This window comes from Nanorana parkeri, unplaced genomic scaffold (assembly GCF_000935625.1).
Source record: "Nanorana parkeri isolate BGI_ZX_2015 unplaced genomic scaffold, ASM93562v1 scaffold231, whole genome shotgun sequence".
Lineage (NCBI taxonomy): Eukaryota > Metazoa > Chordata > Amphibia > Anura > Dicroglossidae > Nanorana > Nanorana parkeri.
The window spans coordinates 279,965-299,320 of NW_017306499.1; the positions used below are offsets into that span (position 1 = coordinate 279,965).

The 19,356-nt window shown below is 41.2% G+C and overlaps 1 protein-coding gene across 1 annotated transcript in view; it reads left to right on the top strand.

Moving 5' to 3' along the window:
* The window catches only part of DNAH12 (dynein axonemal heavy chain 12), a 98,556-nt gene that overhangs the window by 59,595 nt on the left and 19,605 nt on the right, over positions 1-19,356 (top strand). The window contains 17 exon segments of the mRNA XM_018556271.1: positions 488-621; positions 1,360-1,522; positions 2,110-2,190; positions 3,224-3,400; positions 4,475-4,606; positions 5,430-5,519; positions 6,407-6,547; positions 7,497-7,738; positions 10,879-11,026; positions 12,714-12,859; positions 12,984-13,198; positions 15,761-15,953; positions 16,465-16,657; positions 17,002-17,174; positions 17,714-17,854; positions 17,946-18,104; positions 18,807-18,951. Of these exon segments, the coding sequence (XP_018411773.1) occupies positions 488-621; positions 1,360-1,522; positions 2,110-2,190; positions 3,224-3,400; positions 4,475-4,606; positions 5,430-5,519; positions 6,407-6,547; positions 7,497-7,738; positions 10,879-11,026; positions 12,714-12,859; positions 12,984-13,198; positions 15,761-15,953; positions 16,465-16,657; positions 17,002-17,174; positions 17,714-17,854; positions 17,946-18,104; positions 18,807-18,951 (2,673 nt within the window).

Genomic DNA, 19,356 nt, shown 5'->3' on the forward strand with positions numbered 1-19,356 from the left:
ACTCATTTTTGATACATGGCATATGCCCTTTAAACCATCACACCAAGGGGGAAACCTGGCTCAACTGATATACCTGTATCTCTCTACCTTATAAAATCCAGTTTCATGGCAATATCCATCTTCATCAAGTCCCTTGCTTGATACTATAATGTTTTGAGTCTATCCTCAATAGAAAATTTGATGAACAATGAAATTAATGTTAGAAATCTAAGTCTGTAACACTCCCCAATGTTGGTACAAAGTGTAACCTTATCTGGTTCTTCTTATGTTCACCCTTTTTGTTTTTTCAGTCTTTGTGCTCTTCTGATAAGCTCTTCTGATGAGCACTTATCAACAGCTCCTTTTTTGACATTGTAGCCTTGTTGTCTAATCCCTTGTTTATTCATTCACTAAACTTTTCATTATGGAGAGAAAACATTTTATATTCAGACTGAAACTGGAGTGAGAAATCCAGTGATCGTCCTTAACTCAATCTCTTGTATCCTAGCCATGGCCAGAGGATGCCCTTGAGCGGGTGGCTGTCAAGTTTTTGGAGACGTTGGAAATGACCAGTATGGTGCGCCAGGAAGTGGTTCCAATCTGTAAATACTTCCACACATCAGCCATAGTACTATCAGAGAAGTAATCATTTACGTTTTTAATATTTTGCCAAATTCTAAGCGGGTACAAAGACCTTTATCAACATTTTTTTAATTTTTATAAAATAATATTGCAAAAATGTTTGATCATCGAATTATATCGGCCCTTCGTTTTGTTACTTTAGTGAGAGAATGTGAAAGCTACTATCGATAACCGTTTCTTCTGAAAATGTGAGTTGTCTGGCTGTCATGCAGATCCAATAAAGACTTTAAGTCCCTGACCTGGAACGAGTAGGCAGATCAGAAATCCTGACTTCAATCTGATATTCTAATCTGCATGCTGGTTCTGGGTCAGTGACTTGTATTCTTAGGAGGTCAGCAATGGCAGACCTTATACTTCTCTCAGCACAGGGACCAACTCCTTGAGGGGGGTCAGGGACATACTCTGAAGAGACTTAGAGCTGTTACTCCAGACTTCCCCAACAATGCACTCTGTCGGGGAAGCCTGATATAGTGCAGCTCATCCATTCAGACATAATCATCTATGGCCATGTTATATTTATAGTATGTACAGAGATATAGTTAATTAAATGTAAACTGTAAATAACAAAAAACACTATGATAGGAAGACATCTTTCCAGGCTACTACAATAAAAGTTTAGAAGAGGGTGTGGTATTTTATTTTAATCTGGAAATCCCCTTTGAAAATTATGGTAATTTAATATCATAACTGTTTTCTTTTATTGCTAATTGTAGTTGAAATATCTTCTTCCATTCACAGGTTTTTGAGAGAACTGGGGAGACATAATTATGTGACTCCCACCTCCTACCTGGAGTTGATCGCTGCTTTCCGTCAGCTGCTCTCCCATAATCGGGACACAGTGATGAAGGCAAAAAAGAGATACACTAATGGTTTAGATAAATTGGCCTTTGCTGAATCCCAGGTGAGAATGAAATAATGTGCAATATACTATTCTAGCAGCATGTTAGTGAGTCTGAAGCAGTGGCGTAACTAGAACCTTCAGGGCCCCGGTGCAAGAAACCATGAAGGCCCCCCCCCCCCAACAGTGGTCTGAAGTATAAGCTTACTGCCTGTTGGTTTGTTTGTGCTACTTTACCATGAATCTAGCCATGTAAATGTATGTAATATACAAATTGCATAGCAAATAGCAGCCTCTTCATAAATGTACATATCATATGAAATACTTAAAATACTAACGCATCACCCCTTTGGTCTGCCCACATCTAACAGAGAGCAATTCACAAAGTATCTCTATGGCTCTCTCATTTGAAATAGGAAGTCCGTGCATATGGGTAATAATGATTCTTGTAAAGGTCAGTTGTAGGAAGCAACAATTATAGTGATGCTGGAGGCTACTGATTCATAGACATATAGTTGCTGCCCAGCTGCATCTTCTTATTTTATATTATATGTCACAGCTTGATCCAAGTGCCTTACTTATAAGCTTACCCTCAATAGTAACATTAATTGAATATTATTGTGGATTATTAATATGTGTACTTTATTTAGGTTGGAGATATGAAGAAGGAACTGGTGGAATTACAGCCCAAACTGGAAGAAGCCAAAATAGAAAACGCTGAAATGATGAAGGTTAATACATATCTAACAACTGCAATGCATACTTTCCAACTTTCTGAGACGAGAAAGTAGGACACCTTCCAGCATAATGTATTTAGGGAATGGACATACCACTGTCACTGCCCAGTTATGCAGACCATTAAGAATTTATATGCCAAAAATGATTAGTTGAACCAAAATGTTTTTTTCACCATTACTTTCCTTTTATACTGACTTTTTGCAATGATAAGAAAGATAATTACAAGAAAGGATTAAAGTGACATTAAACCCTCAGATTTTTTAACATAAAACAGTACAGTAATGTGTTCCTTACTGTAATCCATGGTAGTTTCCCTTCTCTTTGCTGCTCTTCCTTTTAAATCCTCATGTCTTCTCATGCTTGGGGAGAACTTCCCTTTTCAGCTCAGGGCCTCTTCCTGTAGTGCTGGCTCAGGTTACAAGCCTATACAAACCTATACACAGACACCGTGTATCCATTCCTGAGACAAGGCAGTCTGCTGCAAAACAGAAGTTCTGCCCAGCATGAGAACAGATACAGATTTAAAAGGAAGAGCAGCAAAGAGAAGGGAAACTACCATGGATTACAGTAAGGCGCAAATTACAGTATTGTTTTATGTTAAAAAATCTGAGGGTTTATTGTCACTTTAAGTATTTTATTGAGAAAAACATATTTGGTAGATAAATAGAATCTTTTCATAGATATCTGTACTTCAGACCAAAAAAGAGGGACAACTGAGAAAGAAAGAGGGACAGAGGGATTTGGTTCCAAGTGAGAGACAGTCCCTTCAAATGGACAATTGGGAAGTATTGCAATGAAAAGAGAAAGGGAATAAACCAATGTTATAAGACGTGTGTGGAATTCACTATGTATCAAAGCAGTTTCTTATGGCACTGGAGAGTTAGATTTTGATGCTGGACCTATATGCACTTAAAGCAGAGGCTTTCAGCATAGGAGTTAAGGGTTTTAATCTTGGAGGATTCGGAATAAGTTACGATGTTTCATGTCTTCTTAAAGCTGCTAACCCGGACTTTTTAACCTGTATAGGTTATAGAAAAAGAGTCAGCACAGGTGGAAGCAAAGAGTAAAATAGTTCGAACAGATGAAGAAGCTGCCACCCAGAAAGCCAGCGAAGCCCAGGCCTTGAAAAATGAGTGTGAGAGCGACCTTGCAGAGGCCATACCAGCCTTAGAGGCCGCCATGTCTGCTCTTAACACTCTTAAGGTAAGAGTTTACAATAATGGGAAGCTTGGGACTTTAGGACAGAGACTGCATATATGGCTTTGTAATATATTATGTAGGTTGTTTAGATTTCCCATTTTTTTAAATGATGCAAGATGCGTAGAATTCTTGAAGCTGTGTCTGGTGAGGAAATATGTAACCAGGCCATTTGCAACCTACTATTCAGGCAGTCAGATCTGAAAACTGACAACTCTGAACTTTGGAGTGAGCTTCCATAGCCTCGTGCACTAGTTTTCAGGACACTGCAAAGCTGACAGTTGCTTATAATCATTTGTTATCTAGTGCATCAAAGTTTATGTTAGACTCGGTTCCCACCTAGGCGACACCTCACCGCGCACAATCGTGCACGATTCCGCGTGGATTGCCGCACGGTCAGGAGTCGCCAAGTCATGAACCGAGCGTGCTGTGGTTGCCATTATTTTCTAATGGCACCCCAGTTGCGCCTGGCGGATCCCGCCTGTGCTTCCGAACACGATCATGGCTAAAACAGCCACGCGTCCTGTATCGCAAAAAGAAGGTAGTTGTACTTTTTTTCTGCGATTGCCGCGCGGATGTCACCCCATTGAAATCGATGGGGCCGCACGGCAATCGCTGCCTGCATTGTACAGGGCTGCACGATCACGGGACGCGCGTCCCGGGTGTAGTACAGGTGTGAACCTGGCCTTAGGGCGTTTTTACGTTGGGCTTTTTGAGCATTTGATAAGACATTTTTTTGCTCATTTCAGGCTTGAGCTAGTTACTAGGTAACAAATGCTTTAAAATGTGTGTTACTGCCATTTTCACATGTTTTTTTTTCGTCACTTCTGCTGAAGTCTATTGTACTTTTTTGAGATACAGGTGTTTTGTTACATGGACAGAACGCTCAGATGTGAACAGGGGCCATTTAAAACAATGGGATTCGTCCTATTGAGTGTTGTAGCACTTAGGCATTTGAGCTACAAAACGCTCAGATGTGAATGGGGCCTTAAAGGGATCCAGCGAGGACTGAAATGTTGGATCTGCCATTGCTTACTTTTTAAAGTTGCTGATGAACTTGACATAGATGTATAATTTTAGCCATCAGATATCACAATTGTAAAAACAATGAAGAATCCGCCTTCGGGTGTAAAACTCGTCATGGAAGCTATTTGTGTCATGAAAGAGATCAAGCCAGAGAAAATAAATGATCCTGCTGGGACTGGGCAGAAGGTAAATGTGTCTGTTGTGTTTGCGTCAATGCATTTGCACATCGTACTATCAAGAAAATTGTCTGAGGGAAGAGCTGTACTTGTTGTTTATAGCACCTAAATTCTCATTTTTGTTCTCCCATATTGAATTTAAAACTTAAAAGGGAAAATCAATCCTAGGCTATGGTCTTAAAGGAACTGATTTTTCGTGACAACTCTAGGCAGATATAAAAGGCACATATTCGCTCTGTAATCATTAATACATCTCTAAATGTATTTTTTTTTATTGCAAGCATTGTAAGTACTGGAAGTTGACCTGGTATCAGCCTCTTGCAGTCTAAATACAGCAGGGCTGGAGTGTGAGAGGAAGCAGCAGCATAAGAAGCCAATCAGTTTATGTGCTGGCAAGAAGCACGCTGACAGAATGCGAAAGCAGATTTACAGGGAGAAGAGCTGATCACTGTGCTGCTTCTCCTTTCACTGTTAAGTCTCAGGCTAGGGTAGCTCTAGGATGACCTGGGTTCAGAGTATGTGGGTTGAATGATGGTAGTCGTCAGACTAAGGACATCTAGTAGCAGAAAAAAATACTGTGTAGGAAATCTCTAGATTGAAGGTAAATTCTATTATATCCTTTAATGGGATTTTAATTTGCTATAAAGTAATTTTTTTCTGTAGGTAAGAGCGGTTGAATGTTGCAGCCAGCATTCATTTACTGTATATTAGTAGAATTTTTTAATATGTGTGTGACTGATGACCCTGAGGGAAATTCAATTGCAATGTCACCTAGAAAATACTAAAAACACAGGGCCAGAAAGCTTAATACCTGTATACTGCGATCTTTGCAGGTCTTTGATTACTGGGGACCCAGTAAGAAGCTTCTGGGAGATATGAATTTTCTAAAAGACCTGCGAGAATATGACAAAGATAACATTCCGGTAAGTTTAAATAAGTTACCATAATATGTTAGTGGAAGAAAAATAACGTTTTATGTTTCTCTAGGGTGCCATTGCCCTGCTCTTCATTTTGTACTATTTGAAATGAGTAAATTAGCTATTAAAGGTGGGCTAGATTAGCTACTGCATTGACTCTACCTAAGTCTTGAAGTATATCTTAACCCAAGCCAAGAATAAAAATGTAATATATTGCAGCTTGCCAGTATTTAGATGTGATGACTGTGTTCGGTTTTTTTAAGTTAAGTACTATTTTTGCATCTACAGCAAAATTCTTGTTGATCTTGGAAGAAACTTACATGGCTATTCATAAAAAGGTGAAGAGTTTGGAGAAGGCAGGAGAAGTGAACAATCTAGGACAACATGGCTGAACTGGAAAGTGAGCTGAATTGGAGAATGTTTCCAAAATAAGCTATGTTGTCCTAGATTGTTCACTTCTCCTGCCTTCTCCAAACTCTTCACCCTTTTGTGAATAGCCCTGTTAGCATTCTTATAACTTCATGTGCACTGAGCTAAAACCTCAAATGGTGTTATCTGCCCTCCCACCTATCTTCTGTAAAATTCAGAACCACACCCACCACATCCAAAGAATATATACTGTATGTATATATATATAGATATAGATATATCGATATATATCTATATCTGTATATCTATATATATATATAGATATAGATATATCTATATCTATATATATATAAAAAAAAAAAGCACAGAAATGGTACAGTAAATAAAAACAATATTTGCAATGTGGAGATGCTTTTTCATTTTTAAACTTGTATTAGTTATTTGATAGTTACTGCCAATAAGTTACACATTTTATTTTTTTTGCTGGAAAGAACCAGATGAGTTTATTATTTGTGTGTGTGCAGGTATCAGTGATGCAAAAGATCCGTAGTGAATTCGCCACCAATTCTGACTTTGATCCAGCTAAGGTGGTGAAAGCTTCCTCTGCAGCTGAAGGATTGTGCAGGTGGATTCTCGCCATGGAAGTCTATGATAGAATTGCAAAGGTATTCTATGGACACAACTTTAGCATAGTAATGGTACACTGATGTGTTTTCTATCTGTACTGACCATCAGGGGACTGCAGATAGGGTCAGTGAGGTTTGGCTACCCCTAGCACTGGTTCATGGAACACAGCTGATAGATACATAGTTGTAAGCTGGTATCAGTGCCTGAAAAGAAAGTTGAGAGTCGAAAGCCAGAAGTTCCGTTGAAGAGCAGACTGACTTGGTACAGATATTAGCTAGGAGCATAGAAAATAGAATGGCCTAATAAATAAAAGACAAGACAGCAGTCTGGATGACAAAAGTCTCACTCTTGGCAGAAGACAGAGGTGCTCTTGGCCTTCACCAAAGCCAATAGTATTGATGGCAATTTTGCATCAAGGATTACCTGCTTGCAGACAACAGGTGGCCTCCTTGGTGACAGGAGATGCACAGGAAACAAACACAAGGAACAATACAGGTGAAAACTGAGAGAAGCCAATAAGAGGAGCATGGACAGCACAAGAAGGTGCCAGCTGAAGGAGAAGGACAAAGACCCAATATAGAGTGGAAGTGACTAACAGACAGTGAACATGGGGGGGTAGTACAATAAGTATTTAAAAACACAGTGAGCCAATTAAAGCGGGGCTTAGTTCAGATGAAAACCAATCCTTATAGTATTTGAATTAAAAATAGAAATGCAAGTGATCACACAATGTGAAACACCCCTACTTGTTCCTAAAAATAGAACAGAAAGTGATGCTACGTACCCATTCACTAGAGACCAGTGAGATTTATTTAAATATATAAAAGTATTAATTTAAATAGAGTCTACAACCACCCGACATATTGGGAGGATGTGAGCATTTTCAATCACCTTCCAGCTCTTTACCGAATCTTGATATCCTCCCAGTGGGTGAAAATGATCTACAATGTGTAATACTTGGTGTACTTATCCTGTTTGATTTCTCAGGTGGTAGCTCCCAAGAAAGCTCGGTTGCTGGAGGCTGAGCAGTCTCTGGCAGAGACTATGACAGTGCTGAACCAGAAGAGGGCAGAGCTAAAAGAGGTAGAGGATAGCTTAGCCGCCCTGAAAGCCACGTTTCGGGAGAAAACAGAGGAGAAAGCCCAGCTGGAATTCCAAGTGGATTTATGTGCTAAAAAGCTAGTACGTGCAGAGAAGTTAATAGGGGGACTTGGTGGAGAGAAACACAGGTGAGGTTGGAGATTAATATTCATAATCTTTCTGAATTAAACATAGAAGCTGCACCTGCTTACTTTGCATTCTGCAAATGTTACTTTACTATGACTTAATCTTCATCTGCATATTTCGTATGGGTCATTGTCACTGGAACCAAATGTTCAGCATAACAGCGGGGCAACTGGTATTTTCAGATGGAGACAAGCAATGGCTCCTCACTATATTTTCTCTTAGGCAAGGTTTACTTTAAAATGTCACATGGTCTTTATCATATTAGCAATTGTTTCTCAAGAGCTATAGGTTTTCTAAAATCCATTCCACCTCTGAATGTCTTTACGGGGTCAGTTCACCTAAAGAAAATGTTTAATTTATGGGTAGTGGCTTGTATTACCTACAAGCTTATGCCATCTTTTCAGATCTGTACAATAGACTTCTTTGTTCTTTTGCCTCCAACATTTCCCTTGCTGCGTTATCTAGTAACCTGATCTTAAAGTGTGTATCTAAAGCCAAGAACAAGCCATTAATATATTGCTGACTACCAGTCCTTGGATGCAGTGACTGCGTTGCTTTTCTTTTCAGGCTTGTTTTCTTTTATTTTCACCTGGTAATCCTATCTGTAACACCCTTCCTGTCCTATTGTAAAGGCCATAGCAGGTGTACTCAGCTCGGAACACAAGTTCCAAGATCTCATCTACACAGTGAAGGAGAAAAAGATGATTATTGATTAAGCCTACATACATACATACATACATACATACATACATACATACATACATACATATACCTTGTGGGGGGACTGCAAGTACTATCAATGGCTGAACAAAGCCTGAGCTGTTACCCCATGTCAAACTATTTTCTGCAGTAGCTGTAAGGACTTAGAGCACATAATGATGTCCATGCTGAAAATGAATAAGCTTGAACCTGTAAGAGCCAAAACCCACGGCACCCCAATCTCTGCTTCATTTATTGGACGGGGAAATGTTAGTGTTTTGGTGGCATTTTTTGAAAGTTTAGAGATTAAAGTGACTTTGTTACTAAAATAAATATAAAATAAATACTAAAAAATAAGGTCCTTCACGCAGATTAATACTCACCTCTCCCGCTGCATGGGCCACAAGTCTCTGCTGTAATGCACTAAGAGAAATCATCTGCAAGAGTGATGAATGCTGTCTCCAGTGATTCCATCCTAGAGCCCCCACGTTACTACTGTGTCCTTTAGTGAAGTGAGGGCCGGTGGGAGGAACAAAACAACACAGTGAAAGACTAGGTATCCAACACTCCAGAAAGTATTGGTCCTGAAGATACTTTTGGCGGTTCCTGTTCACAACGGTGGTATCGATGGTATGGGCAGTGGGAGAAATGAGTATTAACTATCTTCTTTTTAGGGTGAACTTTATTTTATGTATTTATTGTAATGACAGAGCCTCTTTAATAAACTATTCATTACCATTATTTTAATATTTGTACAATATTAACCACCTGCTGTCCGGCCGTTGTAATGTGACAGTGGCTTCTTCAATGCGGGTGGGCGTTTCTAAACGTCCCATCCCGCCCCGCTCGTGCCCGCCGAGCAGGAAATCAGCCTAGAATGTAAACAGCCAGCGATGGCTGTTTACATACAAGCGTTCGGGCGTCTGTAGAGACGCCCGATCGCTTGTAATATGCGTGTGGGCCCCCCCCCCTCCGTTGCAGCCATTGGCGATCCCGAGCTCTGCTGTGCCCGGTGCGAGCCCGGGACCAGCACAGCAGCTCTGCGGCTGGAGATCAAACGGAGCTCAGTACACGAGCTCCGTTTGATCTCCTCCTCCTCTTCGGAATGCAGGAAGTGATGTGTATTACATCACTTCCGCCTTCCTCTGTCACTCTCCGGTACAGAAACCGGAGAGAAGCTGGTGAAGCCGGTCTCTGCTTCATCAGCTTCTCTAGGGGTCCCCAGGTGACATTAGGGGTCTTAAAGACCCTTGATGTCTCCATAAAGAGGGCCTGACACTGAAAATTGGCTATCACAAAGGGGGCTTGTTAGTCCCCTATGTGATAGCAATAAAGCTAAGTGAAAAAAAAGGTTTAAAATAATTAGTTTTATAAAAAAATATGAAAAAATTTAAAGTCACATATAAAGGTAATAAAAAAAAAAATAATTTAAGTCCCCGCACCCACATACACATGCAAACATGCGTCAAGTGCACCTACGTGCGAAAACGACGATTGCATCCATTACGCCGCACATGTTGCATATGGCCGTGAGCGTCGCAGTGAGAGCAATAATTTTAGAGCCATCAATCACTGATAACACTAAACTGATGGGCGGTAAAAGCTTTTAAAGCGTCGCCTATGGCCAATTTGGGGTATGGTAGTTTTTGCGAGTTCGCGGGCGCACGCAATTTTAAAGCTTGACATGTTTGGTGTCTATTTACCCGACGTGACCCCGTCTTTTATATTTTGCCAAACATTTGGGTAATAATAATTGTTTTATAACATAACGTAGGGAAAACTGTTTTTTTTTTTTTTTTGTACTTTTTTCATTATATAGTAAAAAATAAAAACCCCAGTGATGATTATATACCACCAAAAGAAAGCTCTATCTGTCCCCAAAAAATGGTATAAAATTTATTTCAGTACAGCGTTGCATGACGGAATAAATGTCAGTCAAAGTACCGCAGCGCTGAACACTGAAAAATGGCCTGGACAGGAAAGGGGTGTAAACACCCCGGTCAGCAAGTGGTTAATATTATGCAAGTAAACATTTAATGCAGGGATTTCCCATGCTTCAGTGTTTTCTGAGCATGCAGTGCCATCTAATAGGAAAGCCCAGCACTAGCTCTGCACTTGTTAACTGTTTCTGCAAACTACAGATCTAGAGAGCACCATGTATACAGAAGGAGATTAAAGAAGGAGTATCCCTCCTGTGAGTCATTTGACTGTTTGTGTGTAACCAGAGATACTATTCAGGGGTGTACAGCATAACAGAAAACCAGGTATCTGAAACTCTTGAATAGCAAAGATAATATTTGGAAAAAAACTATACATTTACACTTTACATTTACAATTCAGCTCACTTAGGAGTACATGGAATGCTTTCTGGCTTTACCAGTTCTCTAATGGGGAACATAAAGTTTAACTTCATACCTTTCCACTCATATTTGATCATTTCCAGATGGTCCAATGCTGCAGACTCTCTGCAGAATGTTTATGATAATCTGACTGGGGATGTCCTTGTATCGGCTGGTGTCATTGCCTACCTGGGAGCTTTCACTGCTGGATTCCGGCAAGAATGTACTAAAGACTGGAGCAAACTGTGCAAGGTGAGGAGTTATCTGTATAGACCTGTGTGACTAGGTACTAGCCAGTTAGCTTTATATGCTAATCATTTTTTAGTGCTGAACTTCAGGCAGCTATAATAGGCACACATTCATTTAGCTCTATATTCATGAATACAGGGATAAGCAACCTTGGCATTCTAGCTGTGCTGAAACTACAATTTCTGGGAGGCATGACTCCCAGAGCATGTGGCTCTGGGAGTCGTGCCTTTGCCTGTAAGAGTCTTGCAATGCCTCATGGGCTGGAGTGCCATGATTGCCCATCCCTGCATTAAAGGAGAACTATAAGGTGAGTGCTTTTCACTCACCTCATAGTTCTAGCCGACCTGTGAAAATGAGACTGTCACAGGTCGGCTCAGTAGATCGGGAGGTGAGCGAACACATACCGGCGTTCGCTCACCTCTTGATCCTGTCACGGCTCTCTGCCTCTAGATAGGCAGAGCCAGCTGTCAGGCACGCAGCTGAGCGGATCCCAGCACAATTGTCGGGATCCGCTTCAGCTGCGGCGTCTCAGTATACCGCGAGCAAAAGCTTGCGTTATACTGCGGCGTCTCAGTATAGGTATACTGAGCCTAGGGTGATGGGAGGACGCTAGTTTGTGTCCTCCCGTTACCCTAAGGAGAACTTTGGGGAAAAGCCTTAACCCCATAGTTCTCCTTTAATACATCACCTAAACTTGACCTAGTATTAGTCTCTGGCAGTCCCTCTACAGCAGACTGGGAGAAAGAGAAGCAGCACAAGCAGCTAATCAGTTGGGCAGTGTTGCTCATGCGCTAACAATGAGCATGCTGATAGGTGAAGAGAGCAGTATTGGCGGAGAGATGAGCTCATAAGTCTGCTGCCTCTGTCCAGTCACAGGCTGAGGGTCGTGGGACAAGACCTGTAAATGCTACTTAACGACAGCAGAAAAAAACAGGTCTCCTGTCCTGCCCAAGCTTTGCTGTGTGGCAGACCTGTATAAATTTAGGGCTGGATGGACATTTGGCAGGTAAAACAGCTCCCCTATATGTATTTTATCTGTGTATTTTGCTGTTCGCCTGGAGTTCAGCTTTAATTATATTATATGTAATGGTGACATTTTATAAAAATCTGTTTATTTAACAATGTATCTTTCATAAGAACTGCCTCTAATGCCCCTCAGCACGCAAAAAGATTTAAACTTCTATTATTCAACTTTGATTTTCCACTACTTTAAATGTTATTGATTGCTGAAAGGCATTGCACAAGGTCCCTTATTATAAATGAAAAACAAAAGGAGAGACCGAAGCGCCACGTCCTAGCGCAATGACTGAGGTGGGATAAGGCGGGGGGGGTGTGGTATTGAACTAACCTGTGAATGGGTGAGTACTCGCTTTGACACGCAGGTGAGAAGGAGAGCGTGGTGTAATGGTGTGGAGCGATGGGGTCGTATCCTTCCTTTCTGGGCGGCGACGTGGCGGACCTGGGTAGAATGGGCGGCAAACCACCCACCTGCCGCATCCATTGTGAAGGAGTCTCATCTTCCTCCCATTTGTAGGGTAATGTTTCAACTGAAGTATGTAAAGATATAATACGGCCATGCCATTTTGTGACTAAGCTTACCAATACCCACGCAATAATGAAGTATACATTTTTAGGTGGACTGGCCCTTGAAGTTCTCTCAAATTTCTAAAATATTTTCTGCTTTTATCAGACTAAAATGATCCCCTGCTCTGCAGACTTTTCCTTGAGTAAGATCCTTGGAGACCCAATTAAAATCAGAGCCTGGAATATCGCTGGATTACCAACAGATAATTTCTCTATAGACAATGGCGTCATTGTGAGCAATTCAAGGCGATGGTATGTAACCACCAGGAGATAAGACAGCCTGAATGCAAACCAAATGCTTCCAGAATAAAGTAATTTAATGTTATTGAATTTATTCTCCATAAAGATGTCATTCAATTTTTTTTTTATCATTCAGGCCTTTGATGATTGACCCCCAGAGCCAAGCTAACAAATGGATTAAGAATTCAGAAAGGGAGAACCAGTTGAGTGTGATCAAATTAACAGATTCAGACTACATGCGGACTCTGGAGAACTGTATCCAGTTTGGCACTCCTCTTCTCCTGGAGAATGTTGGGGAAGAACTGGACCCATCGCTGGAGCCATTACTACTGAAACAGACTTTTAAACAGGGTATGCCTTTAATATCTGGGTGCATTCTTATCACTTATCCATAATGTAGACGTCCAGTGGTTTAATATTCTTGTTTTATTTAATGCTTCCTGTTGGGAACAGATGAAGGTAAAGCACACCAAATATTTTAACCTTCAGAATTCATTTAATTCACCTATGTTAGTTATGGCTGCTTGCATGAATGCGGTATGTTCCTGGAACTCATGAAAACTGATGACCGCAAAACATCTTCTGTATTACAGAGCAAATCCAGTTAAATGTGACTAACTACTGCTAACCAGAAGATGGTATTTTTTTGTGCTCTATTGGCTTTTGCATGCAGCTTTTAAGTTACCTTTTTTTTGGCTCCAGCACCATATGGGCAGTCAAGACCCTACTGCACTGCTCATATTTGACAGATTTGGTCATTAACACATGTTGGCCAGATTTGTTGCTAACCTGATTGTTGCCAAGAGGAACATTTGGGCAGCTCAGTGAGTGGGTGTATATGCAGCTTAAATATTGTAGTCAAATAATGCATTATTAAACCTGTAAAAGTCTTATATCTTACTGCTATGAAGTGCTCTACTTGCAGCCAACCATAGATCAGCTTTTATTAATCTAACTCCACTAAATGTGTAAAGTAGGGATGTCCCGATACCACTTTTTCAAGACCAAGTACAAGTTTTTCCCCTCAGGTACTTGCCGATACCAATTACCAATACTTTTTCTTAAAGGGACATGTGACATTTTTTCTAAAACAATACAGACTAATACTTTTAGGGTAGTTTCTCCCAGGGCTGCATGCAGATGTCACCAGGCTGCGTTCAGAATCTGTACACAGCCTGGTGACATCTGGACTCCAGATCCCACCAGGCTGCATACAAATCTCACCAAAGCTGCATACAGATCTCACCAGGCTGCGTAGAGAATCTGTATGCAGCCTGGTGAGGTCTGTACGCAGCCCTGGGAACATATGTAGTCCAGATCCCACCAGGCTGCGTCCAGATCTCACCAGGGCTGCATACAGATCTCACCAGGGCTGCATACAGATCTCACCAGGGCTGCATACAGATCTCACCAGAGCTAAATACAGATCTCACCAGGCTGCGTTCAGAATCTGGACGCAGCCTGGTGACATCTGGGCTACAGATCCCACCAGGCTGCATACAAATCTCACTAAAGCTGTGTACAGATCTCACCAGGCTGCGTACAGAATCTTTACGCAGGCTGGTGTGATCTCTACGCAGCCTGGTGAGATCGGTACGCAGCCTGGTGAGATCGGTACGCAGCCTGGTGACATATGTAATCCAGAGCCCAGCAAGCTGCGTCCACATCCCACCAGGGTGCATCCAAATCTCACCAGGCTGCGTCCAGATCTCACCAGGGTGCATCCAAATCTCACCAGGCTGCGTCCAGATCTCACCAGGCTGCATCCGGATCCCACCAGGCTGCATTCAGATCTCACCAGGGCTGCATCTAGATGTAACCAGGCGGCGTCCAGATCCCACCAGTCTGCGTCCAGATGTCACCAGGCTGCGTCCAGATGTCACCAGGCTGCGTCCAGATGTCACCAGGCTGCGTCCAGATGTCACCAGGCTGCGTCCAGATGTCACCAGGCTGCGTTCAGGTCTCGCCAGGCTGCGTTCAGGTCTCGCCAGGCTGCGTTCAGGTCTCGCCAGGCTGCGTTCAGGTCTCGCCAGGCTGCGTTCAGGTCTCGCCAGGCTGCGTTCAGGTCTCACCAGGCTGCGTTCAGATCTCACCAGGCTGCGTTCAGATCTCCCTAGGCTGCGTTCAGATCTCACCAGGCTGCGTTCAGATCTCACCAGGGCCGCATCCAGATGTCACCAGGGCTGCCTATTGGGTCTCTCCAGCGCTGCTTATTGCGTCTCTCCATGGGCTCTGACCGGTGTATCGGTACTAGTATCGGTATCGGGACATCCCTAGTGTAAAGCCTGACTTTGTTGCTGAAGGAAATGGCACTTACAGACTGTAGTGTAGTTGCTCACCGCAGGACACAGGACATTGTGCTATAGGACTGATTTCAAAGAGCAATAGGTAAAAAACGGCACGTGCAAGGGGGGTTCGTCCATCCAGTACTTTATTTATAAAAAGGCATAACAGCAGCAATTAAACAAATGCTTACATGTTTCAGCCCCCAAATTGGGCCTAGTCGTAGTTGTTGGCTACAACTTAGTTAATTGACAAATAAAGTACTGGATGGACGGATCCCCTTGCGAGTGCCGTTTTTTTACCTATTGCTCAGTGAAGGCTCCAGTGGAAGCCTTACCAGGCACTGAGGTTCAAGTAGTGGGATTGGAGACAAGAGGGTAGAGCTGCTCCATGTTTCTAAGCTGCTACTGATTTCAAAGAGGATAATTTCAAAGAAAAATCAGCTACTTCCTGGTGGTCTATACTCCTGATGTGTCCTGCCATGTCCAAATCTAAACCAAATTGTGATTAGTGAGTGTAATGTAGACATCAATCTGCTTTTTTGATCCACAGTCCACTCAATGTTCTGCTTTCTCTAAGTTTGCCGAATAATGCATGTTATCATTTATATCTAGATTCTGTCATTTGCAGGGGGTGTGGACTGCATCCGACTTGGAGAAACAGTTATTGAATATTCAAAGGATTTCAGATTCTACATCACAACTAAACTGAGAAATCCACATTATCTGCCTGAATTGGCAACTAAAGTCTCTCTGTTAAACTTCATGATCACCCCAGAGGGTCTGGAAGACCAGTTACTTGGGATCGTTGTGGCGAAAGAGAGGTTGGTACTGTTAAATAGATAGATTTTGAATGTTCTGTTTGTTAAAATATTTTTTTGTTGCAAAAACTGTGATTAAGTAGCGAGAAGTAAGAATTTTGACACTGCTTGACAGAGCTGAAGCAGTGTTGTGCTGAACCCCAAAACGTTCTTGCATATATAACTAGCTGTAAAAAGGAGCAGGGGCTGTCCCAGCACCAGGATAGGGAAGAGGGTGACAAATAAAACTAAGGGCTTGCATTAGTGGGGAAAATGCAGCTTGCTGTCTGGTGTATTTTGCATACATTTCATATCAGTTTGAGAAGTTCTGAGACTATTTATAGTTCATTGACTGCAGCAGTTGACCTCCTGCTGACCAGCAGTTGACCTTCTTCTAAGCTGCATTGTTCTCATTGACTTATACAAGGAGAGAAGCGATGCCCACATGAACAAAAGCCTTTCAACACAGGCCTCAACAATGGTTTTAGGAGCTTGGAGTTGCACTGCAATGGTTTTATTTATTCTTTCATTATAGACCAGAGCTTGAAGAAGAGAGGAATGCATTGATATTACAGTCGGCTGCTAATAAAAAACAGCTAAAGGAGATTGAAGACAAAATATTGGAGACCTTGCAGTCCTCAGAGGGAAACATCTTGGAAGATGAGAGTGCCATCCAGATCTTAGACTCTGCCAAGATCATGTCCAATGAGATTACCAAAAAGCAACAGGTTAGCAATAATTAAAGGAAAACTGTAGTAGTAGGAGCATTAGCTCTGAAAATAAGAGTTGCCTGGTTATCATTCTAATCCTCTGGCTTCAGGAACCGGAACAAGTGTATAGATCAGAGATCAGAGGCACTGACTTCACATACTACATGACTGTATTGGGTCATTGACAAAAGTTTGGAAGCCATATATAACCAGACAATTATTATTTTTACATGCAGGTCAGCAATGGGATCATATGTGTTTCTCTCACTACTGTTTTTCTTTAAATATCTATGTGCTGTATGGTATAACCATGTAATTAATTTAGTTTATATTATGTTATTGTCTGTTCCATATTTCTATAGATTGCAGAGAAAACCGAACTTAAGATAGCAGAGTCTCGAGAAGGCTACAGGCCCATCGCTAAGCACTCATCTGTCCTCTTCTTCAGTATTGCTGACCTGGCTAACATTGACCCAATGTATCAGTATGCCCTCAACTGGTTTGTCAACCTCTACATAAACTCCATTCAGGACAGGTGAGACATGTTCTAGGGTTATTACCACTTAAAGCATATTTATCTTTTAATTTTAAAATTACTTTTTGAAGAAAATATGCTGTCTTGAACCTTATGTTATACAAGGAATTGGGCTTTTATGATGTTTTTTATTCTTTGTATAAAGTTGTAATTCTAGCAATAACTATTTTTCAATGGAGTGAATACATGAGACTATGTTTGCAAAGCATACTTGGCATATCACTGCCTTTATACGCTTTGGCAGACTGTGTTAATCCATTAGTTAAGACTTTGCTGTTTTTACTAGCAGAGGGGTGTGGAGTTTCCCTCCTCTAACTCTTTCAGGTCTCTGGGACTCCAGCCTAAGTATGGGACACATAGCTCCACCTGTTAGCTGCAAGTTGTAATTATTAAAATAGTCAAATGCAATATAGTGTTTTGCAGGACAGATGGCTCTTTATTTTTTTTATAAATACACCCCTATGTATTTCTGTTAAACTGAACACAGCATACTTTTTCTAGGATTTACGCTTTTTATGTCACCTGATTATCTCTTTCAGCAACAAATCCAAAATCTTGGAAAAACGTCTTCGTTACCTGAATGATCACTTTACCTACAATTTATACTGCAACGTGTGCCGCTCCCTCTTTGAGAAGGACAAACTCCTGTTTTCCTTCTTGCTTTGCTGCAATCTTCTCATGTAAGTCCAGCCTACTCAGAGTACCAGCATCTCTTATAACCCGCAGTATACTGGGCATATATCACTGAATTTTCATTTATTCTGCTTTTAGGGCAAAGAAGGAGATTGGGTATCTGGAATTTATGTTCTTAATGACTGGAGGAGTGGGCCTGCAGAATAATGTGGCCAACCCAGCACCATCTTGGCTTCCTGATAAAAGCTGGGATGAGATTTGCCGCACTAGCGATTTACATTCCTTCAAAGGTTTAAGGTAACATTTTTTTGAACAAAACAAGGATATATGGACCCTACTGTTTACAGTAGTTGTTTCGTCTTTGCTGCGCATTGAGCTATGCATTGTTTTAATGACTTAGATTTGATAGTGATTTTTGAGGTTATATACGGCTCAACTAATTTTTGCTTTATTAGGTACACAGATTTTATTTATATTGTGAATTGAACATTTGAATGAAAAAATAATTAATAAATGAAGTAATGAACACAGTTAAATGAGCTCAGACAGCTTAGTGAATTGACAATAATGTGAACCTGAAATTCCCAGATGTAGCCAGAAAAGGGTAAAAAAATCTGAGACAAATTATCCACTGTTTGTAAATGTTGTAACTTGGTGCTGCCAACTCTAAATATGATTTCATAGGAAGCAATGCACAAGTGCATTACAGGAAATATGGTCCCAGTAGGTAAGATGGGTGTACATAGGATGCCCAAGCATCTGTAGGTTAGAAAGTTTTAGTTTGCATTGGGAGCTGCCAGTGGTCAGAGTACCTGTCATTACAGATTTAATAGCTTTTTTAGAGGGAAGGCCAGTAATGTGGTCCATATTGCACATCTTCTAATTGTTAACAGCCAGTACGTGTCTAGCAAGTGGATTGCACCTCCTAGAAGCAATACTTAGACATCTTTGAAAAGGTCCTAAGTATCAATATAAATATTTGTATTTTTGTGCAACCAGGGAACACTTCATAGAAAATCCCAATGCATGGCACACAATATATGACAGCAGGGAGCCACACAATGTTCCTTTACCCAACCCATTCAATGAAAAACTGAACGAGCTCCAGAAAATGATCATTCTACGATGCCTGAGACCAGACAAGGTGAGAAAGATGTGGGCCTGGTGTGTTAATGGGCAAAAACCATTACTGTATTTTGAATTTCTCGCTGCCAGGTGCTTAATATATGCTAGTCCATACAAGAGCAGCAGAATGTTTTTTTTATTTAATATAATCTTTAGTAAGGTTTGGGAGGAGTTGGGAATGGAGGAAACAGAAGACACGTATTGAAACAAAAAACAAAAAACACACAGCTCACCCCTGTCATGCATCCTTGTAATTCACATTTGCTGCACGGATAACCCTCTTCTGCAGTAATTATCTTAAAAACTGCAAAACTTGCACACAATGCTCTTCCAAAGAGAATCAAATTTTATTCCACATGCATCTGTACAAAAACCAGCCTTTGACACATTTCTGCCTTACATGGCCTTAGGCAAAGCTAAGGCT